General features: G+C 44.1%; 1 protein-coding gene across 1 annotated transcript in view; it reads left to right on the forward strand.

Moving 5' to 3' along the window:
* The window catches only part of csmd2 (CUB and Sushi multiple domains 2), a 1,866,499-nt gene that overhangs the window by 1,086,162 nt on the left and 753,329 nt on the right, over positions 1-27,008 (forward strand). The window contains exon 6 of the mRNA XM_078237109.1: positions 8,570-8,682. Within this exon, the coding sequence (XP_078093235.1) occupies positions 8,570-8,682 (113 nt within the window). The remainder of the gene's footprint in view (positions 1-8,569; positions 8,683-27,008) is intronic.

A 27,008-nucleotide genomic window follows, 5' to 3' on the forward strand; every position in this document is an offset into this window, starting at 1 on the left:
CCACAGTCCAAAGATGTGCGGGTTAGGTGGGTTAGCCATGTTAAATTGTCTCTTAATGTCAAGGGCACTAGCTAGGGTAAATGCATGGGGTTATGGGGATAGGGCCCGGGTGGGAATATGATCGGTGCAGATGCACCGATGAGCCGAAAGGCCTCCTTCTGCACTGTAGGATTTTATGAAACCAGAGCAGTGAAACATTGCAATGAAGTTACTGTGAAAATCCCCTCGTCGCCACACTCTGGCGCCTGTTCAGGTACACTGAGGGAGAATTTAGCATGGCCAATGCACCTAATCAGCACGTCTTTTGGACTGTGGGAGGAAACCGGAGCACCCGGAGGAAACCCACACAGACATGGGGAAAATGTGCAGACTCCACACAGACAGTGACCCAAGTCGAGAATCAAACCCGTGCCCCTGGTGCTGAGAGGCAGCCGGGCTAACCACATAAACTTTCTATCTAATATCCTATTTCAGTCACAGTTGAGGTCACTGAGTGAAGTTGTGACTGAGCGGTGATCGCAAGGGATGGAAGTCTTCAAAACTAGTTTAGTATATGGCCAGCTGAGAAATTAGTCTGATTTTGGTACTGGCTTCAATCTCAAGATTCAAGTTTTCGAAGTCTTGGTGCGAACCAGTCCCCTTGCTAAATAGGCTTAGATAAAGGGGTCCAGTATGCCACAAAAGGCAATCAGTAAAAAAACATAGACTTCACCATGACATTCTTAAAAATGATGACTCTGAAGTGATCGCGCGGATCACAGTCAGTGGAATGGCATTTTTATCACGGATGGATATCTAATCCCCATGATATGTTCCAAACCTGACTTGCTGTGCTCAAGTGATAACAGTTTGGAGAACAAGTGGTTGGAGGCGACTGTTGTCCAAGCCTTGAGGGTGATATTGGCAGAGTTGTGGTTGCAATCCTGTTGGTTTAGAGAAGTTCTTTGGCACCTAAAGGCTCAAGATTGGGGAAAAAAACAAGAAAAGCAATACCCTACTGACAAAAATGGAAAGTGAAACTGAGTATGCTTGGTATTTAATGAGATGTATAACATGGTGAAAATTGTAAAGTATTTAGTTAAGTATTTATTCAGTGATGGGATGTGGGTGTCACGGGTTAGGCCAGCATTTATTGCCCATCCCTAATTGCCCTTGAAAAGGTGATGGTGAACCGTGTTCTTGATTTGCTGCAGACAGTATGGTGTAGCTACACCCACAGTGCTGTTCGGGAGGGAGTTCAATAATTTTGACCCAGCAACAGTGAAAGAACAGCGATATATTTGCAAGTCAAGATGGTGAGTGACTTGGAGGGGAACTTCCAGATGGTGGTGTTCCCATGTTTCTGCTGCTCGTGTTCTTCGAGCTGATAGTGGTCACAGGTTTGGAGGGTGCTGCCTCAGGAGTCTTGCTGAGTTGTTGCATTTTATCTTGTATTTGTGCATATCGCTGCTCGTGTATGTCGCTCATGGAGGGGGTGAATATTTGTGGATGGGGTGTCAATCAAGTGGTCTGCTTTATCTTAGATGGTGTCAATTTCTTGAGTGTTATTGGAGCTGCACTAATTCATGCAAATGGAGAGTATTCTATCACACTTCTACCGTGTAGATGGTGGAAAGTATTTGCAATGTCAGAAAGTGAGTTAATCCCTCCATAATTCAGCATGGTGACACATTATTTAGCACTGCTGCCTCATAGCGCCAGGGACCCGGGTTCAATTCCACCTTGGGTGATTGTCTGCGTGGCATTTGCATGTTCTTCCAGTGTCTGCATGGGCTTCCTCCAGTTGCTCCGGTTTCCTCCCACAATCAAAAGATGTGCAGGTTAGGTGGATTGGCCATGCAAAATTGCCCCTTAGTGTCCCAAGATATTAAGGTTCGGGGGATTAGTGGGGAAAGGTGTAGGGTTAAGGGGATAGAGTGGAGGAGTTGGTCTGGGTAAGATACTCTGTTGGAGAGTAGCTGCAGACTTGATAGACCAAATGGCCTCCTTCTGCACTGTAGGGATTCTATGATAATTCCCAGCCTCTGACCTGCTCTGGTAAGCCACCATATTTATATGGCTAGTCCAGTTCACTTTCTGGTCAATGATAACATCCAAGTTGTTGATAGTGGTGCTGGGGGTGGCGGGAGTGATGGTAATGCCATTGAATAGCATGTGAGGTGATCAGATTCTCTCTTGTTGGAGATGGCCATTGCCTGGCAGTTGTGTGCTGTTAGGTTGCATAGTCCTAACCCTGACAAGGGTTTAGCAATTATTATTTCTATTTTGCAGATTGGGCTAACTCCACCAAAGGAGTTATATTCCAAGGATGTGAAGAGAGATCTTGAATGAGACATTGGAAGACTAGGGAGCTAATGTAAGATTAGGGGTGATGGGATGTGGCAGCAGACTTGAGGAGGTTAGGTTTATGCCGTTGGAGAATAGGAGGCCAGCAGAGCATTGAAACAATTAGTTATGGAGGTGACAAAATGCCTGGATGCAGGGGGCCTGAGTTAGGGATGGCTGTGGTTCAGTGGATGATATTGGAGTAAGTAACCATTTGAGATGAGTATGAGGCAGAATTTAATGTAGGGCGACGGGCATCTCAGCCACCAGCTGTGGAGCTGGCAAGAGCTCCGCGTCGCCTCTTCTTCGGAAGTCCTGCTGCGTTAACTGCCACTCAAACACTTAACTGGGCAGTGGTTGTGGGGGAGGGGGAAGTATCTTCTGCCAAGAGCTGCCTGCCAATTAGAAATCCAGTTCTTGGCAGCAACACTGGGAGGCTGTGGTAACTGCTAGTAATGCATCCACATGAGGCCCATGATTGCTTAGGGACCCAGATGAGAGATGGTGGGAGGAGATTGAGGGTCAGGGCCAGGGTGGGGGAGGGGTGCATGTTCCTGCCCATTGGGTGATACTCCAAAGCAAGGGAAGAAGACCTTTAATTGCCCAGTCTAATGCTGATGGTTTTGGCTTCAATCTTACCAATATTTAGTTGAAGGAAATTGCAGTTTGTTCAAACATGCAGAATGAGGATTAGCCAATAGCGGATCCTAGGGGACTCTGAAATTAACAGTGGGATCGGAGGTAGAAAAACCATTGCTGGAGATGTTCAGGCTATAGTTGGATAGGTCAGAGTGGAAGCAATCGAAGACAATTTCACTGAACTGGACAATGGAGGAGTTGCCTTGGAGGAGGGTGGTATGATCGTCCAGTTAAATATGTAGATAGGTTGAAGAAGACAAGTGGCAATAATGTAGAGTCACAGTCATGAGGATGTCACTTCTGACCTTGGTGAGGCTGTTTTTCAGCAAAAAATGGGCTGCCACTAGTTGTAATCTGCACAATATACCTTAATCAAAATGTACTGAGACTTAGATGACACAATACTGCGGTCACTGTTTGAATCCAAGTTTCTTCATAAGGCATTTGAACGATAACTAAAATGGTAGATAAACACAGCTGGCATTTTGCCACTCAATGTCAGTGTGGTGAATGACCAGCTGGTCTGTATTTGGTGATGTTGGCAGAAATGCTGGTTAGGAGGCTGGGAGAAAGCCATTCTTTTAAAAGAGTGCCACAGGGTCTCTATGTGTGTGAACCAATATGATGCATTCAGCTGAAGGAATGTACCACCTGCAGTTGTGTGCTCAACTTCTGACCTGACTCAACAGCTTCTGACACCGAGGTTAGAATACTCCTGAGCTATTGTTAACAAAAAAACCCTGTGTTGTAAATAAATTGGTACTTGTATTTTTCCCTCCGGCTGAAGTCTTTTCCATGTAACCTGAATGGTATTAATTGAGCAAATGTGACATGAAAGCTGATAACCAAAATGCATGAAGCAGCCACTCAGAGCACCACTCACTTCTGTACAACAGCCTCAGGCATCACATGCATGAGTCCCACATTAACAGTGAATTGTAATATCTGGTGTATAAATGATCTGTTGTAAGTTGTCTGCTGTTGCTATTATATCAATCTTTGCACACCAGTTGCAGTGGTGCAAGTTTCACAAAGCCAGTGGTCACATCTCTTTTTATTCTTTCATGGGATATAGATGTCGCTGGCCAGGCTGTGATGGTGGGTAGCACGGTGGCACAGTGGTTAGCACTGTTGCCTCACAGCGCCAGGGACCCTGGTTCAATTCCGGCCTCGGGGCACTGTCAGTGTGGAGTTTGCACATTCTCCCTGTCTCTGCGTGGGTATCCTCCGGGTGTTCTGGTTTCCTCCCACAGTCCAAAGATGTGCAGGTTAGGTTGATTGGCCATGCTAAATTGACCCTAGTTTCAGGGGATCAGCAGAATAAATATGGGGTTATGGGAATAGGGTTTGGGTGGAATTGTGGTCGGTGCAGACTTGATGGGCTGAATGACCCCCTTCTGTACTGGAGGGATTCTATTGCCCATTCCTCACTGCCTTTGAGAAGGTGCAAAGTGAACCAACTTCTTGAACTGCTGCAGTCCATCTTATGCAGGTACATCCACTTTTTTTTACTGGGGGAGGAGTTCGGGGATCTTGAAGCAGTGAAGCAATGGTGATATATTTCCAAGTCAGGATGGTGTGTAACTTGGAGAGAAACTTGCAGGTGGTGGTGTTCCCATGCATCTGCTGCCTTGTCCTTCCATGGGGTAGAGGTTGAACATGCTGATGAAGGAACCTTGCTGCATGCTGTAGTGCATTTACTGCTTCAACTGTGCATTGGTAGTGGAGGGACTGAATCTTTCAGTTAGTGGATGGTGTTCTATTGTGACAGCTATGTTTCACTTCTCGCACACATCCTGAAATGGTTTACCAACAAATTGTGGACCATTATCTCTAATGATCTCTCGAGGCACACCAAATAAGCTGAAAATAGCACTGATTGTGCGTGACAGTTGTGCTTGGTGTATTGTGTAATTGCCAAATAATGGGGTATCTGGTAAAGTTATGGATAATGATGATCAAGTCTGTGCCATGATGCGAACGTAGTCAGGTGTGATTTTAGACCAAGGGTGACTCGCAACTTCATGTGTAATTAATGGCTCTTTTTGTTGGCTTAGCACAGCGGTCTCCAAACTCCGATCCGGATGCAGCCCGCTGCGGGCCGGATGTGGCCCGCGGGCTGTAGTTTGGAGACCCCCTGGCTTAGCATGTGCTCAATAACATGCTTTGCAATTCTTGATGACAACCTTAACAGACCATCTCTCTGACAAGTCTTGTCGTCCGATTTATGCCCATGTGTGCGTGATGGAGTAATTGAAGAATATCATGTCACAAAGATTCTGGTATGATGACGTCCTTGCCTTTAAAAATAACTTCCCGAAGATGCCTGGCTCGTCCCAATAAGGCCAAAATGGTCTGGACATCCCAAATTGAATCAGGCCATCCTGGATTTCCAAAGGTTCTGTGTTGTGGAATCATTCACCGTTTATTCTTGTACTGCTTCCATTTGCGTTGTGCAAAATAAACCTGATCAATTTGGAGGAAATCTTCAAGTTCAATGTCAATGAAGTCAACCTGTAGATACAAGGATGTATCCACTGTTTTTAGTGGGTTAGGCAATCCTAAGTATATCTGATGTGACGAGCAAGTTACCTGACCTGTACCTAATCTCTTAGTCGTAACCATGAATCTTTATTGATGGACATTGCAACCTTGTCAAATTTTTTGCCAAATCATCTCCAGCGGCATGTGGTCAGTCTCTATAGATAGATAGATAGTATGGAAATAGATAGGTATGGAAATACATTTTTCCAGAAACTAAAGTTACTCTTGCTTGATGTTGGAGTAGTTGGATTGCATTGCAGACATATTTTTGAAGCAAATACAATTGGTTTGCCTTTTGTAGTATGCATGCTCTCAGACCTTTCTGTGAAGCATTTATCTCATAGAATCATAGAATCCCCACAGAGTGCAGAAGGAGGCCACTCAGCATATCGAGTCCCCACCAACCACAATTCCACGCAGGCCCCATCCCCATAACCCCATGTATTTACCCGACTGGTCCCCCTGACACTAAGTGGCAATTTAGCATGGCCAATCAACCTCACCCGCACATTGTTGGATCAAATCTCCTGGGTGAACAGCTGGATCCCTGCTGCTTGTTTGCCATGAGTATTTCCTCTTTGTTGTAATGAGGAGGCTAGCCCAGTAGGTGACCTTAGACAGCCTTGCCCTCTCTGAGAAGACAGTTGCAATCTGGAATCAGCAGAATGCTCAGGGGAAGATGATCCGTCTGCCTCTGTCCTTTGCATGTGGAAGGGGAGGTTTGAAAGGAATTATTTATTGCTGATTTTCTCATTGAATAATTTTGCAAGTTATGGGACTGAAATTGAAATGCGATTATTTTCTGAGAAGTTTGGGATTATCAGGGTTGGCTGACCGTGTTTTAGTTAAACTATTCGCTCCTGTTGTTTTCCATTTGCACTCAGTGAGGTGATGAGAGAATTGAGCACGTTAAATAAATTTTTACTCCCCCTCCTGCAGCCAGTAAAACTATCCAACCATTATACCATTAGCAGGAACAAGCATGCCAACATCTAACTCAAAGCCATGCTCGCAAAAAAAAAATATTCACAGCTTTGGAATGGGGGACTTGTCTTCACTTTTGATTCTCCTAGCTTGTCCGAAGGAGATTGAAAATTGATGTCAATCATGGGTGATGCTGGGAAGCTCAATGTTATGAGTTCAACTCCCTTCGGATCATGATTGAGACTGCCAGACGTCATTCCGCTTCTGATGTCTGACAGCCAGCAGAGAGGAGAGATCTTTATTTCTTTTGTCTGAAATAGGTCACGGAGGTGAAATGACAGTGATCTGAGATATTTGCCCAGGCCTTGTATTGTTACATTGCCTTGGTCTTATGCTTTGCCTCAAACAATCAACAAAAGGTGATGGGTGGAAAAATTGTAACCCAGAGTGAAGGCAACGAGGATTGAAGCATTTTGTTCTTATTTATTACTCATCAAACTCCCATGGCACAGCCCATGGCATGTTGAAGGATGTGCCGTGTTTCAGGGAATGTGTTCTGCCAAACGTGGTGGGGCAAATATTACAAGAATTGTGTGTGGCACAAACAGGAAATGTGTATGATATGAAAGCCTTTTGATATAAGGATTCTCTGGATTAGCTGGCCTGTTGTAAATGCGTCGGTGGCTCAGGCAGCAGCACTTCTGCCTCTGAATCAGAATGTTGTGGGTTCACATCCCACTCCAGAGACTTGAGCACAAAATACTAAACTTGACATGATGGTGCAGAACTGAGAAAGTGCTGTACTGTTGGAGGTGCTGTCTTTCTGAGGAAACATTAAAGAAGGCCATGTCTGCTCTCTCAAGTAAAAGGTCCCAAGGGGTAAACCTTTTAGAATTGAAATGAGGAGAAATTTCTTCACCCAGAGGGTGGTGAATGTGTGGAACTCACTACCACAGAAAGTAGTTCAGGCCAAAACATTATCTGATTTCAAGAAGAAATTAGATTTGTTCAACGGGCTAAAGGGATCAAAGGATATTGGGGGGAAGGGAGGATCAGGATATTGAATTGGATGATCAGCCATGATCCAAATGAATGGTGGAGCAGGCCCGAAGGGTCTGATGACCTACTCCTGCTTCTAGTTTCTATGTTACTCCAAAGAAGAGTGGGGGAGTTTCTCGGCAATATTTATCTCTTGATCAACATATCTCAATCAGATTATCTGATCATTGTCTTATTACTGTTTATGGGATATCCTTCATTGGCTGCGGCATTCCTTACATTAGAACAATGATTGTTCAAGTACTTAGTTGGCTATAAAGTGCTGAGGGATGTCCTGAACTTGTGAAAGGCGTGACATCAATGCAAGTTTCTCTTTTTACTTTTGAAAATTTGTTTATCATCTTGGGAGTCCTATTGTGTGTACCAATGATTAACAAAGTCATTGATGATCCCACTTCGCGAATTTATGTTGTCCTATTTTATTTTAGACAATAGGATAATTCGTACAGTGGGAACTGAACAAAATCATAAATATAACCAACTATTCCACTCCCAGTAGTTGCACCCATTATTGATATCCACATCAAATCAATGTTTTCCAAAGGATAAGTTGTTGGGAGGACAGCTAAAATGGAAAATTTTGTCTTTCGAGAAGGGCTGCACAGAGAAAAGGTTTTTTCACACGTTATTAATCATTTCAGTCCTGCCAACTGTGCTTTGTGTTCGAGCTGCCAAATCCAGACACATCTCTTTAAGGATTTCTTCCATTTTGAAGGCACCGGCCTTTTGAGATAAGAGAAAAAAAAAACTGCTCTGATTCCTTTGAAATGTTTTAAAATTCATAGTTCCGCGGATATCCAATTCTGGGTAACAAATAAAAAAAACACAGATGGGTTTTCACAAAAGTTCGATGATGCATCCTTGATAATGATGAAAATAATGTTTAATTGTACAGAAACTTTGTATTTGACTCAATGAGGCGGTGTGTGATAAGATTATTTTTTGTGATGTGAAGATAATACAATAGTTTCCAGCCTTTGAATGCCAGATGGTTGCAAAAAGCATCTGTCCCCATCGATGCAAAGACATGTGTATTTTCCCTTGAGCTTCACTGAATGTTATGACCTTTTCCTTGCAGGTTGACTGGACTGAATCTACCTTCTCCTGTCATCAGCAGTAAAAACTGGCTGCGGCTTCACTTTACATCTGATAGTAATCACAAGCAGAAAGGGTTTAGCGCTCATTATCAAGGTAAGAACTTCTGCGGACTAGTTTGAAATGGAATGCAAGCAAATAGCAAATGTTTTCAGGTTGAAAATAGTGTTCATGTTCTAAGCATTTCAAATCATAGCAGGAAACTGATATAGAAAGGATTATATAAATTGTTGCAATCATAAACAAGGTCCCCAAATTTTGTTACAATCCCAGACAAGACCCTCCAAATGTCACCATGATCCCGTTGTGGGTCAGTAACTGTTGTTGTAAAGGAGATAACATATGAAATCCCAGTTGTTCCCGAAGAGAATAATGGCTTCTAAACTAACAGAAGAAATGTTATGATGCAAGAGTTAACAAGGCAAACAGTCAATGCCATCACGTACTCTAACAGCCAGAGTTACCATGAATTAACCGGCAAACTGTGGTTAAACGGATTGCAAACTGCATATTAAATAACAAACACATCAAGACAGACCGCACAAATTTCTCAGTAAGCCACCCAGACCAGTCATCAGCATGAGGAACAAATATTCTTTAACCTCTGTTTTCCTTGTGTGGAACTTTACCTCTGTTCCTTCAAAGAGCCTGTGTGATCCCAGCCAATAGCAACTGTTCTCTAACTGAGCTCCATGTGTACAGTCTTAACCCAAAACTGTCACTATTCCAGATTTCTCTGCAATCCTGCTTCCAGGTCCAGCCTTCTCGGGCTTTTCCAGCTCAGATGACCTGTATTTGAGACTGCTCTCCTTGCGATAGCCAGGGTCGACTCCAGTGTCGAAATACTGGCATGATCTCAGCTTCTCAGCCTTTCTGCTGCCATCAACTGCTTGTGGGCTGACTTTTGCCCCCATCTGGTTAGATTCACTGAGCCGATGCTGCCCCTGGCTATTGGTAGCCTCAATCTCCCTGGCTGCAGCAAGCAAATGCAGCTCCTGGGATTCCCTTGAGCCCCAACTCCCAGTGGCACTGAGCTGCCAACGGCTCCCAGGGCTTTTCAGTCTCAGCTCCTTCTGCAGCATGGAGCTAATGACAGCACTTTAGTTGCTAGGAGCTGACATTCTTCTCCATCTTCTTGCGATAGGCTGCTGTTCATTCTACTCCTTGAACCAGCCTGTGTCACCTATTAACATCTCCCAATAGAGTTCCACCCTGTTACGAGGCAGAATCTGATGTTTTCGGGCTGAGTACGTTCTGTATCTTAAATGTTACAGTCTCCAACCAGAGGCCCCCCCTCCCCTCCAGCCAACCACCTTCCACCCAAACAGATGCAAAATTAACATTGCCCTGCACCTAACGCAACAAAAATAAACAAAAATAGATTTAATCAACAAATATTGCAATGAAATAATAAATATGAATTGTGTAAGGTTAAAGAGGTTGAAGTATTTAATTAGCTATATTAACATGGTTCCCCTCCCATGAAATTGTGTTCAGGATTCTTTATGTGAAATGATTTACTAATGTCAGCCTTAATGCTACCTGTTGGTACATCGTAACATCCAAAAGTGAAATGCACCTTGTGTCACATGAGCAATGACTATCTGCAATGTACAAGACAGTGTGCAGGCATTGGCATTGCCAAGTTCTATAACATTGATCCCTACCTCGTCCACCACTCCTGTACCAATTTTTAGATGCAACCCAAAAATCAAAAGGCTTTTGCTATTACCTTTACTGAAAGCAGACCAAAGGTGAAAGATGATGCAGTGAAGATTATACATGGAAAACTCTTTCTGAGCTTATTAAAAAGCTGAACAGGTCCAAAGGGCCATATAACCGAATCCTCCTCCTATTCTTCAAGCTATCATGCTGAGCTTCCACATTCATTTCCGAAATCATAAATGGCTACTTGAAGTTAATCCTCAGTTATTTTTATTGGCCTTCTACAGAAGGTGTTTAATTTGTATATCTGAAAACAAAATAAGTATTTATGGGTTTTGCGAATGCCGTTCAGTTTATCATTTCTTATTTACATATTTTTTGCTGGTGGAGGTGTTTAATTAGATTCCCTAACACTGATCAACGTACTATCAGCTGAAAACAAAGTATGGAAATGTAGGTTTCTGGAGTTCTGTATCATGGGCTTGAAAAGTAGAAACATAGAAAATAAAAGCAGGAGTAGGTCATTCAGCCCTTCAAACCTGCTCCACCATTCATTTTAATCATAGATGGTCATCAAAATCAATATCCTGATCCTCCTTTCCCTCCATCTCCCTCAATCCCTTTAGCCCCAGGTGCTATATCTAATTTATTCTTGAAATCGCACAATGTTTTAGCCTCAACCATCTGCCTGTGGTGGTGAATTCCACTCATTCATCATGTTCTGGGTGCAGAAATTTCTCCTTACCTCAGAAAATGGATAATACTCAAGGGAATCCATGTTCTCGCCTCCCTGGAGATTGTTGCTTAATGGAGTCAGTAGTGAGTTTGTGACAATGTTCCCTGTAGAGTAATTTATATATCTTTATCTTTCCTAATTCAGAGCATTAGTGAAGGTAACACTTAGCGGTGTGAAAGACAGACGAGGTCTTGAAGTCCTGCACACATTCTTCTGTCCCGAAGTGTGCTGAAAGTCTCCTACGTCTTTTAAAATCTTTATCTGAAAAATAATCGTCCTCATTACTGTCCTGTGTATTGTGCTCCTTTGGAAATTTGGTTTCCTCCAGATGGGTGGTTTGTGCTGTTACTTCTGAGCAAACAAACTGCTCTGACAACATACAAAAGATTGCTAACATAAGTGTAGGGTCCATTCATTCCTTTGAACAGACGAGGGAACAGCACTGGTACGGAGTTTTAATTTATTTTCTTGAATAGAAATTAAACTTAACATGGCAAAAGTGAAAATGAAAAGCAAACTTGGGACTGGCTTTTAATGCCAGCCCCTGTACTGATCATATTGAACTAGATCTTGAAAACAAACTGCACACAAAGACACCAAAATCCACAACATATCTCAACCCTTATCTCCTTATTGGAAATGTTTTCCGCCAACTGTCTCTGCCTAGAGAAGCAAGTTCTTGCAGCTTCAAGAATATAGTCAATTTTTAGCTAACTCACCATGCCTTCTGAGTTTTAGAATGTAGTTTAGCAGTCAATTTGGTAAACCTAGCAGAGTTAGTTACATCGGCAGAAATATCTTAAAATGAAGTCTTTACATAGATGAAGTCTTTGCCTGGGCTGAAGCAAACTGGGCTAAGCATACATAGGATCTCTCAATAAGCGAGTCCACCTCATGGAACAACAGTTGCTTTACTGAACAAAGTCTGGTTACATAGGTTCTAACGAATGACTCAATAAGGTTTTGAATGTTGATGCTCAATTTATAGGTTTGCTATGACACTTGCAATCCTGCAGCTGATACCTTATTTTGAAGGGACCAGATGTCTGGATTAGCTGTGTTAAACTATGCAAGATTGTCCAATGATTGAAGCATCCAAGTGGATTTCCAATATAATAACATGGAAAGTCAATGTAATGTTGGTGCTCTGCCATTGGATGTCATGAGCATAGTTAATTACTTCAAAGAACGAAGAACAAAGAACAATACAGCACAGGAACAGGCCCTTCGGCCCTCCAAGCCTGCGCCACTCATGTGCCCACTAGAACATTCTTTTGTATCCCTCTATTCCCAGTCTGTTCATGTGGCTATCTAGATAAGTCTTAAATGATCCCAGCGTGTCCGCCTCAATCACCTTGCTTGGCAGTGCATTCCAGGCCCCCACCACCCTCCTTGTAAAATACGTCCCCCTGACATCTGTGTTGAACCTTGCCCCCCTCACCTTGAACCCGTGACCCCTTGTGTTCGTCACCTCCGACCTGGGAAAAAGCTTCCCACTGTTCACTCTATCTATGCCCTTCATAATTTTATACACCTCTATTAGGTCACCCCTCATCCTCCGTCTTTCCAGGGAGAACAACCCCAGTTTACCTAATCTCTCCTCATAGCTAAGACCCTCCATACCAGGCAACATCCTGGTAAACCTTCTCTGTACTCTCTCCAAAGCCTCCACGTCCTTCTGGTAGTGTGGCGACCAGAACTGGACGCAGTATTCCAAATGTGGTCTCACCATCGTTCTATACAGCTGCAACATCATATGCCAACTTTTATATTCTATGCCCTGTCCCATAAAGGCAAGCATGCCATATGCCGCCTTCACCACCCTCTCCACCTGTGCTGCCACCTTTAAGGATCTGTGGACTTGAACACCCAGGTCCCTCTGTGTGTCTATACTCCTGATGGTTCTGCCATTTATTGTATAGCTCCCCCTTACATTAGATCTACCAAAATGCATCACTTCACATTCATCTGGATTAAATTCCATCTGCCATTTCTCCGCCCAATGTTCCAGCCTATCTATATCCTGCTGTATTCTCTGACAATGTCCATCACTATCCGCAACTCCAGCAATCTTTGTGTTGTCCGCAAACTTACTGATCACACCAGCTACATCTTCCTCCAAATCATTTATATACATCACAAACAGCAGAGGTCCCAATACAGAACCCTGCGGAACACCACTAGTCACAGACCTCCAACCGGAAAAAGACTCCGCCACTGCTACCCTCTGTCTCCTATGGCTAACATCATAAGCCAGTTCTCCACCCATCTAGCTAGCTCACCTTTTATCCCGTGAGATTTAACCTTTTGCACCAGCCTGCCATGAGGAACCTTGTCAAACGCTTTACTAAAACCAATATAGACTACATCCACGGCCCTTCCTTCGTCAATTGTTTTTGTCACCACCTCAAGAAACTCAACCAAATTTGTGAGGCATGACCTCCCTCGTACAAAACCATGCTGTCTATCGCTAATGAGATTATTCAGTTCTAAATGCGCATATATCCTATCTCTAAGAATCTTCTCCAACAACTTCCCTACCATGGACGTCAGGCTCACCGGCCTATAATTACCCGGGTTATCCTTGCTACCCTTCTTAAATAACGGGACCACATTTGCTATCCTCCAATCCTCTGGGACCACACCTGTGTCCAGCGAAGAGACAAAGATTTCTGTTAGAGGCCCAGCAATTGCATCTCTCGCCTCCCTGAGGTGTTTAGGATAGATGCCATCTCGCCCTGGGGATTTGTCTGTCTTAATGTTTCCTAAAAAACCTAACACTTTCTCCCTTGTAATTGAGACTTTTTCTAACGGGTCAACTCATCTCTGCGACACTACCAGTCAACATGTCCCTCTCCTTTGTGAATACTGATGCAAAGTATTCGTTTAGGATCTCACCTTCTTCCTTTGGTTCTCAGCATTCCCCACCTTTGTCCCTGAGAGGTCCGATTTTTTCCCTAACAACCCTCTTGTTCCTAACATATGTATAAAATGCCTTCTTAATCCTGTCTGCTAAGGACATTTCGTGACCCCTTTTTGCCCTTCTAAGTCCCTGTTTGAGTTCTTTTCTACTTTCTCTGTATTCCTCCAGTGTTCCATCTGTTTTTAGCTGCCTGGACCTCATGTATGCCTCTTTTTCCTTTTTGATTAGACCCACAATTTCACTGGTTATCCACGGCTCCCGAATCCTACCTTTCCTATCCTTCCTCTTTACAGGCACATGCCTGTCCTGCAGTCCTATCAACTGCTCCTTAAAAGACTCCCACATGCCAGATGTGGATTTACCCTCGAACAGCCTCTCCCAATCAACAGCCATCAAATCCTGCCTAATCCGGCTGTAGTTAGCCTTCCCCCAATTCAGCACCTTACCCATAGGATAACACTCATCTTTTTCCATTACTATCCTAAAGTTTACAGAATTGTGGTCACTATTTGCCACATGTTCCCCTACTGCAACCTTGATGACCTGACCGGGCTCATTCCTCAGTACTAGGTCCAGTATAGCCCCCTCTCTAGTTGGGCTGTCAACATATTGTTCCAAAGAGCCTTCCTGTACGCATTTTATAAATTCTTCCCCATCCAGGCCCCCAGCCCTAAGCGATTTCCAGTCTACGTGAGGGAAATTAAAGTCTCCCACTACAACAACCCTATTTTTTCTGCACCTGTCCAGAATCTCCTTACATATCCGTTCCTCAACTTCCCATGGGCTGTTGGGAGGCCTGTAGTATACCCCCAGCATAGTGACTGCGCCCTTCCTGTTTCTGAGCTCCACCCACAGTGGCTCGTTACCTGACCCTTCCATATTGTCCACCCTCTGTACTGCTGCAATATGCTCTCTAACCAGCATTGCTACTCCCCCACCTCTCCTCGCCCCTCCTCTGTCTCACCTAAAACACTTGTACCCCGGAATATTCAGCTGCCAGTCCTGTCCTTTTAACCAAGTGTCCATCACTGCAACCACATCCAAGTTCCGTGCAAGCATTAAGGCTCTAAGCTCATCTGTCTTGCCCGTGACGCTCCTTGCATTGAAGCAGATGCACTCCAGACTTCCAGGCCCACTGAGGTCATCCTCCCCCAGAATGCCCTTCCTCTTAGATTGCCTTGTCTTGGCCCCAACCTCGTCCCCAGCCTCTATGCTTATTGACCTATTGTTCTGATCCCCACCCCCCTGCCACATTAGTTTAAACCCACCCGAACCACACTAGCAAAACTCCCAGCTAGGATATTCGTACCCCTCCAGTTTAGGTGCAACCTGTCCTTCTTGTACAGGTGCCATCCTCTCTTGAAGACTTCCCAGTGATCTACGAATTTGAAACCCTCCCTCCTGCGCCAGTCCTTCAGCCACACGTTCAGCTGTGCTGTTCCTAGCCTCAGTAGCTTGTGGCATTGGGAGTAGTCCAGAGATCGCTACCCTCGAGGCCCTGCTTTTTAGCCTACTACCCAACTCCCTGAATTGCTCTCGCAGGACCTCACTGCTCTTTCTGCCTACGTCAGTTGCACCAATGTGGAGAATGACGTCTGTCTGGTTACCCGTCTTTTTTAGGATGCTTCCTACCCGCTCAGAGACATCCAGGACCCTGGCACCAGAGAGGCAGACTACCATCCTGGAGTCTCGTTCACGCCCACAGAACCGCCTGTCTGTGCCTCTAACCATTTCATCCCCCACTACTATTGCTCTCCTGGTTCCCCTCTTTCCCTTCTGAGCCACAGAGCCCAATTCCGTGCCAGTGACCTGGTCATCGTGGCTTACCTCTGGAGGGTCATCCCCCCCCCATAGTATCCAAAACGGTATACTTATTTTGGAGGGGGACAACCACAGGGGATCCCATCACTGACTGCTCTCTTCAATAGCCTATTTATTTTTGAAAACATATATATGGTGATTAGACAGAAGAATGTTATAACATTCAACACAACATGTTGTTTACAAAGACCCAGAATTTCCATTTCACAGGGAGGTTTTACCCGAGAGGTACACCAGAAAGTGCGCTGGATACCCCTGGAAACCACCATGCAGGGACTCATGGGAATTGACTGGGAAGTTTAAATTTCCAAAGTAAGAAGTCTCACAACACCAGGTTAAAGTCCAACAGGTTTATTTGGAATCACGAGCTTTCAGAGCGCTGCTCCTTCATCAGGTTAGTCCTGATCAAGGAGCAGCAATGCTTAAGCTCATGATTCCAAATAATGGACTTTAACCTAGTGTTGTGAGACTTTTTACTGTGCCCATTCCAGTCCAATGCCGGCATTTTCACATCACAAATTTCCAAAGGCTGATTACCCTACGCCTGGAACCTTCTGGATCTCCAATTTAAATCAAATATTTCAGATGGTTCCCTCTCTTTTCACAAAATAATTGCAGGAGATGTTAGAAGAAGTAAAAACATTTTTAATTACTAGAAATCTATAATTGTGACAACCTCCCCCCCCCCCCCCCCCACTGCCCCCATCCCAACTCCCACCGCCCCCCTCCCCATCACTAACCCCCCAATGGACCTCCCAACCACCTCTCCGACTTCCCTCCTGACCCCTTAACTATGCCCCCGACACTCCAAAATTCACCACAACCATGCCTCAAACCCCTGCCCTACCGCCCCAACGACCCTCCTGACCCCGCCGACTCCCCCAACTGCCATTAGCCTTCAGGCCCCTCCAACTATCGCAACAACCCCCTGACTTTCTCCCAAAACCTGGCTATCCACCCATCTTCCCAGTCTACCTATGGCTACCCCACCGCCCCCCCAGGTCTTTGATTACCCACCTGACTAATACCAAACCCCTGACTATGCTCCTTACCCTCCTCTCCCATCCAACGACCCTCCTGACCTTTGACCTCTCCAAACCTCCATCATGACCCTCCTGATACCAAATGACTATCTCCACCCCAAATATGCTCGTGACCCCTAGACTACCCCCTTGATACACTGACTACTCATTAAATACCCCAAACATCCCCAAACCATCAAAAAAACCTTCCTCTGAATACCCAACCCATCCTGTCTGGCTGACCCCAATCTGCATACTCCCTTAATTTGTCTTCCACCTGTCTAACACATGTAGCTGGGACCTTGAGCTGCCATAAATCAGGTAAATTTAGTGCCAGAGAAAAAGGTCATGACTTCACTTCCTCAGCACTGCTACACTGCACATTTCTTACCAAACCCTGGACAGAAGGTCAGGCAAGAAATGGACAGCTCCTGATCTGAGTGTATGATTGGCAACCTGAATGTGATTGCCACTGCTCAGAATTTCTGATTCATTGATTGAGAGGCACTCTGCTCTGAAATTGAAAGGAGGACCAGCTGTTCTTTCCCTTTCAGAGTGTATCCTATTGTTTGGACAACTATGGCCATTATCAATTCTTCAGAGTTTCAAGTGAGAATGGATTTCAGCACAAGTTGGTGACTGAAGACATGGACTTGTAAGAACAGAGTGTCCCTTTGATCTGGTTTTTTCACACAAGCCATTAGGAATACAAGTATTACAAGTTTCATTTTCACATGGCGAAGTGCATTATTTTCCTCAGATGCAATGATACGGAGGCTTTTATTTGATGTTGAGTGGTTTGTTATTTCCCAAGGAATGGAAAATATTTTCTGTATATACATCTATACTTCATGCAATTTGAGGACCAGACATCGGACATGTTGGATACTTTGATTTGATTTATTATTGTCACATGTATTAAACAGTGAAAAATATTGTTTCATGCATGCTATACAGACAAAACATACCATTCATAGCGAAGGAAAGAATCAAAGACATCGAATCATAGACTTCCTACAGTACAGAAGGAGGCCGTTCGGCCCATCGAGTCTGCACCGACCACAATCCCACCCAGGCCTTATTCCCGTAACGCCACATATTTACTCTGCTCATCCCCTGACACTAAGGTCAATTTACCCTGGCCAATCAACTTAACCGACACATCTTTGGACCGTGGGAGGAAAGTAGAGCACCCAGAGGAAACCCACGCAGACACCGGGAGAATGTACAAACTCTACACAGACAGTGACCTGAGGCCGGAATTGAACCCAGGTCCCTGGCGCTGTGAGGCAGCAGTGCTAACCACTGTGCCACTAATCAAAGGAAAGGAGCGAGTATGGAATGTAGTGTTACAGTCATAGCTAGGGTGTAGAGAAAGATCAACTTAATAAGTGGTAGGTCCATTCAAAAGTCTGTTGGCAGCAGGGAAGAAGTTGATCTTGAGTCAGTTGGCATGTGACCTCAGACTTCTGTATCTTTTTCCTGATGGAAGAGGGTGGAAGAGAGTATGTTCAGGATGCGTGGGGTCCTTATGCTGGCTGCTTTTGCGAGGCAGCGGGAAGTGTAGACAGAGTCAATGGATGGGAGGCTGGCTTGTGTGCTGGATTGGGCTTCATTGTAGTTTGTAGTTTCTTGTGGTCTTGGGCAGAGCAGGAGTCATACCAAGCTGTGTTACAACCAGAAAGAGTGCTTTACTGGAGGATACTTGGGACATAGATGTAGCATGGGTTGATATGAGGGGGCATGGAAGATATGTGAAGCACAAAGATGACATGGATTAACTGAGGGGGCATGAAAGCTTTCTGGGACATAGAGGTGGCATGGGTGACCTGGGGGGCATAGGTTAGCTAGACGGGTGAGGGAGGTGCAGGGTGAGATTTAGCAGGCCTTTAGACACGACTGGGAGTTCAGATACTATGTTAGAGAACCAAAGCGGGCCTTCTCACTGGCCTACCTGTGTACCCACATTCCTGATGCACTCCAACAAGGCTCATAAACTGCACTGCAAGCCCGACCCCAGTGCAGGAAGACAAAAAATGGTGTGCAAAGTTGGGCCAGGTGTGCCACAAACTTGCACAGGTTGAATTTTCACAAGCCCAGAGGAGGATTCGACGACATAAATCTATCTTATACTCCTGGCAATTGAATAGCAATGGATCACTGCCTTCTAATTTATAACAGTAGTTTATATTGTAACAAGATCTAGTGTTTATTTCATCCACTGTGGGACAAGCAAGCTACTGTGGGGCTAGTTTTCATCTGCCAAACATCCAATTTTCTGACATGGATGGAGCAGTACTGTGACAAAATTCACAAGGTGACAAAATTCACAAGGTGACAAAATCTGCAAACGTCACTGTTCAGTGTGAATTTTGAGCAGGCCTAAATCTCAGTCCCCATTGATTTGACTGGAAATGGTCAGGAGTAGAACAAATAAATTCAAACGTGAATTGTATCATGCGAATGGCTGTGGTCACCATCTATGTCTGCAGTGTGCTGTCACTAAAACACCCAAAACAGATAATGTTTTGCTGGCGCTGTGGGGAAAGAAACAATTGTGATGATATTTAGCAATCTAAGTTGTTGTGAATGTTTGACAAACATCTTGCCTGTATTTCTTAATTTTTGGCGGAGAATCACTGCACTTGTAAATATAGTGTTGGAGGACTAGCTAGGGCAAATACGTGGGGTGATGCGGCAAGGGCCTGGGTGGGATTGTAGTCAGTGCAGACTCGATGGGCTGAATGGCCTCCTGCTGCACTGGAGGAATTCGATGATTCTAGGCTCAGGTGAACATCATTCAGCCTACTGAGCCTATTGCAGCAAGTTAGACCAAAGCAGATATCAGCTCCACCTATATACTTTTTAAGTTTATTTATTAGTGTCACAAGTAGACTTGCATTAATACTGCAATGAAGTGATTGTGAAAATCCTCTAGTCGCCACACTCTGGCACCTGTTTGGGTCCACTGAAGGAGAATTTAGCATGGCCAATGTACCTAACCAGTACATCTTTCAGACTGTGGGAGGAAACCAGAGCACTCGGAGGAAACACAAGCAGACAACGGGGAGAACGTGTGGACTCCACACGGACAGTGACCCAAGCTGGGAATCAATACCAGGTCCCTTTTATTCCATATTCCATGATGCCCTGACCCAACAAAAAATATGAATATTAGTTTTGATCATTTGAATTGACGTAACATCCACAGCTTTGGGTTGGTTCGAGTTCCAGAGTTTCACTACCCTTCATGTGTGAAAGTGCTCTTTAATTTTACTCCTAAATGACTTAACACTCATTTTCAGATTGTGCTCTCTTATTCTGGTCCCAACACAGGATGTTGTGTCTCTGAATCTACTCAGTTGAATCCCTTCATCATTTTCACACATTCAAGTGGCTATATCCCACCCTGCCACTTCTCCTAAACAAAAGCACTTTAATGCAAATGGTCCTCATAATCCAACCCTTCAAACTATGGGCAATGTCTCTTTACTTTGTTTTTCTGATCAAAACTAAATGCAATATTTCCTCATGTTTGATTGCTGGCCTTATAGAAATGAGTCAGCTGGATGGTTGATGGGAAATATTCATCCTGGAGTTCAGTTACTAGTGGTAGGGATCTGTTTTGGGGCCACTGCTTGTTTGTCATTTTTATTAATGACCTGGATGAGGACGTGGAAGGATGGATTAGTAAATTTGCGGATGACATTAAAGTCGGTGGAGTTGTAGACAGTGCGGAGAGAAGTGGCAGGTTACAGAGGGACATAGATAGGCTGCAGAGCTGGGCTGAGAGGTGGCAAATGGAGTTTAATGCGGAAAAGTGTGAGGTGATTCACTTTGGAAGGAGTAACAGGAATACAGAGTACTGGGCTAATGGTAAGATACTTGGTAGTGTGGATGAACAGAGGGATCTGGGTGTCCATGTGCATAGATCCCTGAAAGTTGGCACCCAGGTTGATAGGGTTGTTAAGAAGGCGTATGGTGTGTTAGCTTTTATTGGTAGAGGGATTGAGTTTCGGAGCCAGGAGGTCATGTTGCAACTGTACAAAACTCTGGTGCGGCCGCATTTGGAGTATTGCGTACAGTTCTGGTCGCCGTATGATAGGAAAGATGTGGAAGTGTTGGAAAGGGTGCAGAGGAGATTTACCAGGATGTTGCCTGGTATGGTGCGAAAATCGTATGAGGAAAGGCTGAGGGGCTTAAGGTTGTTTTCATTAGAGAGAAGAAGGTTAAGAGGTGACTTAATAGAGGCATACAAGATGATCAGAGGATTAGATAGGGTGGATAGTGAGAGCCTTTTTCCTCGGATGGTGTTGGCTAGCACGAGGGGACATAGCTTTAAATTGAGGGGTGAGAGATATAGGACAGATGTTAGAGGTAGGTTCTTTACTCAGAGAGTAGTAAGGGCGTGGAATGCCCTGCCTGCAGCAGTAGTGGACTCGTCAACATTAAGAGCATTCAAACGGTTATTGGATAAACATATGGATGATATTGGAATAGTGTAGATTAGAGGGGCTTTAGATTGGTTCCACTGGTCGGCGCAACATCGAGGGCCGAAGGGCCTGTACTGCGCTGTAATGTTCTGTGTTCTATGTCTTGCCCTTACAGTTGGCGAATGCTCCATACATAAATGAGGCTCAGCACCAAAACTGATCGAACCTCTTGTCAGTTTCATGGCTGGTAGAACAGGAGCCTCACAAACTGCACTCCCCTCAAATAAAATTGACCCCAGTGACTCATAAATACTCACCTGGGGAAAAAATAGCTTAAAGAAGCTGAAAAAGAAGCTCTTAACATAGATGTGAAGACAGAAACTGCAGTAGGACATGGACCTGTGATAATTCATGATACTGGCACACCAAGCGATCCATCACTTTTATTGCAAGGGAAAACCTAAAGCACACAAAAGTGTAGTTCACAGCAGCAGTGAATTTAGAAATTATTCAAAGAGAATGAGTGCTCTGAAGGCATAAGATTTATTTCCTAGCAGAGTCTGTCTGAGCACGTGCACTTCTGCCAGAACAAAACAACAACTGGGCATTGTTTTGGGTGTAACGTTCAGTATTTATTTCTAATGGAAGAATGACAGACGTTTTAAATATTTTTAAAAATTGCCTGTGGCTGCATTTTTAACAGAGGCGTTAATGTGCCTCTCTTTTGAGTAATGTGCTAATGTCTCCATTAAAATAATGGACAGAGGAAAGTCAGATGGATTCATTATGAGTTACAGTGTCCTGTAAGTTTCAATAATATCCCCCCCTCCCCCCCCCTCATCCTTCTAACTCCAACGAGTACAGACCCAGAGTCCTCAACCGTTCCTCATATGACAAGCTCTTCATTCCAGGGATCATTCTTGTGAACCTCCTCTGGACCTTTTGCAAGGCCAGCACATCCTTCCTTAGATATGGGGCCCAAACCTGCTCATGGTACTCCAAATGGGGTCTGACCAGAGCCTTATGGAGCCTCAGAAGTATATTCCTGCTCTTGTATTCTAGCCCTCTCGACATGAATGCTAACATTGCATTTGCCTTCCTCACTGCCGACTGAACCTGCACGTAAGCCTCTGGTCAGACCACATTTGGAATATTGTGAACAATTTTGGGCCCTGTATCGAAGGAAGGATGTGCTGGCCTTGGAGGGGGTCCAGAGGAGGTTTACGAGAATGATCCCGCGAATGGAAAACTTGATGTATGAGGAGCATTTGAGGACACTGAATCTGTACTCAATGGAGTTTCTAAGGATGAGGAGGGATCTCATTGAAACTCACAGAATACTGAAAGGCCTGGGTATATTGGACGTGGGGAAGATGTTTCCATTAGTAGGAGAGACTTGGATCTGAGGGCACAGCCTCAGAGTAAAGGGATGACCATTTAGAACTGAGATGAGGAGAAATTTCTTCAGCCAGAGGGTGGTGAATCTGTGGAATGCGTTGCCACAGAAGGCTGTGGAAGCCAGGTCATTGAGTGTACTTAAGACAGAGATAGATGGGTTATTGATTGGTAAGGGGATGAAAGGTTACAGGGAAAAGGCGGGAGAGTGGGGTTGAGAAACCTATCAGCCATGATTGAATGGTGGAGCAGACTCAATGGGCTGAATGATGTAATTCTGCTCCTATATCTTATGGTCTATTGTCCAGATGAATGCTTTGCCTACACTGGAGTCTCGACTCTCCCAAAAGTTAATTTTCTTGCACTGGAGATAATGCTGGAGAAAATTGCACACCACAATCATTGAAAAGAAAATCCAAGTGCCTAAAAATGTGAATTGCAGGAAAGACTGGATAAAACTGGGGGATGGCGGAGGGGGGATGGGGGGGGGGGGGGGGGGCATTCATTCACATAAAGCCACTTCTAGCCCTTGTGATATTTTCCAATTCGATCACTTCACCCCACCGCACCTCCAGATTGGGCTTTGCTATTCATTGCATGCTCATTGATCGATTATATTCATTGATTATCTCTCATCACCCTTCATTTTCTCAATGGGTTTTGCAATGAAATTTATGATGTAGGTCTTCTCTCAGCAAGGACAGATATTGAGAAAGATGAAACAATTTGTAACCTTTTTCTTTCGTAAAGAGAATATTTAAAGCTGACGTGATAAAGATCTTTTAAATTCTGAATAGGTTGGACAGGGTGGAGGTGGAAAGAATGTTTCCACTTATGGGAGAACTCAAAGTTCAGGGCCATCAATATTCATTCATTATCTAACAGGAAAATGAGAGAAATGACTTTGTTTGGTGAGTGGTTTGAATATGGAACTCACCAGCACAGGAAATGATTTTTTAAAAATTCATTCATGAGACATGGGCGTCGCTGGCTGGCCAGCATTTATTGCCCATCCCTTGTTGCCCTTGTTCAGAGGGCAGTTGAGAGTCAACCACATTGCTGTGGCTCTGGAGTCACATGTAGACCAGACCAGTAAGGACAGCAGATTTCCTTCCCTAAAGGGAATTAGTGAACCAGATGGCTTTTTCCGACAATCGACAATGGTTTCATGGTCGTCAGTAGATTCTAAATTCCAGATGTTTCTATTGAATTCAAATTCCACTATCTGCCGTGGTGGGATTCGAACCCGGGTCCCCAGAACATAAGCAGAGTTTCTAGATTAATTGTCCAGCAATAATATCACTAGGCCATCGCTACCCCTTTCGGGAAAAGGGAACAGAAAGATTTGAAAGCTAAGGTGATGTTGATAGTATGGAAGGAGATGCATGTGAACCAACATGCCTTTATTTTTTTTGGTGCGTGACTGATTTGTTTAAGTACTCAGGAATTTATTTTTTCTGTGTGGCTACATATGAAGGGTAATTTAAAAGGGCAAATTTGAGCATGGCATAAATGGGAACTTTCAACCATACATCTTAGGGTGAACGTTGGTATGTGGTATAAACACCAGCACAGGTTATTTGGCCTAATGGTCTATTTCTATGCTGTATATTCAATGTAACAAAGGGACCACAATTGCAGCTTTGTAAAGAGACAACATACAAGTTCAAAGTAATAAAAAGTAAGCATAGAATATAGAACAGTGCAGCACAGGAACAGGCCCTTCAGCCCACGATGTTGTGCTGAACATGATGCCAAATTAAATTAATCCCTTCTCACTGCCCTTGGTCCATATCCCTCTATTCCTTACAGATTCATGTGTTTATCTAAAAGCCCCTTAAATACCCCTATCATATCTGCCTGCACCACCATCTCTGGTAGTGCATCCCAGACACCTACCACTTTCTGTCTAAAAAACTTGCCACTCATATCTTCTTTGAATTTTTCCCCTTTCACCTCAAGTAAGTATTAAACATTCCAACTCTGGGAAAAAGATTCTGACTGTCAATCCAATCTATGCCTCAAAGCAGGTGCTGCAACTCTTACAAAGGGACCAATGGCTCACATTGGAGTAGCAGAGTTGGAACTAAAAGTTCATTTCACCATGCTTTGTAGTCTTCTAGTCTTTGCAGTCTTCTCTCTAGTTGTTCCTGGGTGCCAGATACTTTCGGTAGCCAAGCTGGGGTCTTGAACTGCAACATTGGTTTTGCCCATCTTGTGCACAAGAAGCTATCTTGTCAATGAGTTGACTGGCACATGATAAAGTACTTCCACAAGGATCATTAAACACTTGACAATTATTTTACCTACTGGTGCCTATTTAAATGGTTTCTTAGCATTGCAGTGGCAATCGCTTCAATTAATTTCTCCAAACAGTGACCAATTGGACAGCAGAAATGAAATCATCACTAATAATCAACTCTTCTGGACGACATGCATAGATTGCACTGATCGTGCTGCTGGATGTTTGAAGAGGACTTTTCTTGAAAACAACCCAACCCATTGCCTTTGTTTCCATCTCCATATTTGCTGCCTGACCTGCTACATATTTTCAGCATTTCCTGTTTCACTTTTATCCTAGTCCCTGGGTCTCTCTTCATAGTTTACCCTTTGGATACTGGGTAACATTCCGGCATTCTCTCTGAGGCCATTATATCCTTCCTGAGGTGTAGTGCCCAGAGCAGCTCAGAACACTCCAGATGTGACCTGATTTGGGTTTTAGTTAGCTTCTGTTTCTGCCCTAGTTGTGTCAATGTTACAGATTAATGTTCGCATTTCGCCAATGCTTAAATGGGTAGAACTAGCCATTGCTGAGATGGTAATCCTGATAATGTAAACTTTTTCATGGAAATTATTTAAAGATGGGTCTTGAAGATTTTGAGTGCTGGGGTCTGTGGCTATTTCCTTTGACAGTGTATTCCATTGTGGGACTGTCCTTGGAGAGAAAGATGATCAATATATTATCTTGGAAACAAATAGTCTTTGTTGTTTGTCTAGATGGATACCTGAAGTTTTCTCATTGCCAGATTGCATGAGATACTTATTTCTGCCAATTCCCCCCAGCCCATTCCATATTTTATCGAACATGCCCTATTTTTCTCCCTCCTTTTGCTATAGTGGTTCCCATTCAAATCTTTGATCAAGGCTGTGACACTAGTATATTTTTCCACACTGGTTTGGATTGCTGCCATCTTTCTTGCACCATACAAAGATCCCATACATAAGATCATAAGATATAGGAGCAGAATTAGGCCATTTGGCCCATCCAGTTTGCTCTGCCTTTTGATCATGGCTAATATGTTTCTCAACCTCACTCTCCTGCCTTTTTTCCATAACCTTTGTTTAAGTTTATTTATTAGTGTCACAAGTAGGCTTACATTAACACTGCAATGAAGTTACTGAGAAAATCCCCGAGTCGCCACACTCCGGCGCCTGTTGGGGTACATAGAAACATAGAAAATAGGAGTAGGCCATTCAGCCCTTCGAGCCTGCACCACCATTCAATATGATCATGGCTGATCATTCGCTTTCAGTATTCCACTCCCGCTTTCTCTCAGTACCCCTTGATCCCTTTAGCTGCAAGGGCCACGTCCAGCTCCCTCTTGAACATATCGAATGAACTGGCCCCAACAGCTTTCTGTGATAGATAATTCCACAGGTTCACAAGTCTCTGAGTGAAGAAGTTCTTTCTCATCTCATGCCTGAATGGCTTACCCCTTATTCTTAGACTGTGACCCCTAGTTCTGGACTTTCCCCAACATTGGGAACATTCTTCCTGCATCTAGCCTGTCCAGTCCCATCAGGATTTTACATGTTTCTATGAGATCCCCTCTCATTGTTCTAGATTCCAGTGAGTGCAAGCTCAGTCGATCCAGTATTTCTTCATATGTCAGTCCTGCCATTCGGGAATCAGTCTAGTGAACCTTTGCTGGATTCCCTCAATAGCAAGAATGGTCTTCCTCAGACTAGGAGACCAAAACTGAAGTCAATACTCAAGGTATGGTCTCACCAAGGCCCTGTACAACTGCAGCAAGACATCCATGCACACTCTGGGTTTGGATAAAGTTTTAAAGTTTAATGTTTAAGGTTTAAAGTTTAAGTTTTTAAGTTTATTTATTAGCGTCACAAGTAGGCTTACATCAACACACTGCAATGAAGTTATTGTGAAAATTCCCTAGTCACCACACTATTTGGATACACTGAGGGAGAACTTAGCATGGCCAATGCACCTAACCAGCATGTCTTTCAGACTGTGGGAGGAAACCACGCAGACAAGCAAATGTTTAGTGAGCGCTGATACTTTTGTTGCAATACTGAAGATCTCTCCTCAAAAATGTAAGAACCTTGTTTGCTTTGGATGTTGTCTGTTGTCACAGAGCTTCTGCTCCTATTCTAGTCCTCCAGATATGAAGACCAACATTCCATTT

This window comes from Mustelus asterias, chromosome 21, assembly GCF_964213995.1.
Source record: "Mustelus asterias chromosome 21, sMusAst1.hap1.1, whole genome shotgun sequence".
Taxonomy (NCBI): domain Eukaryota; kingdom Metazoa; phylum Chordata; class Chondrichthyes; order Carcharhiniformes; family Triakidae; genus Mustelus; species Mustelus asterias.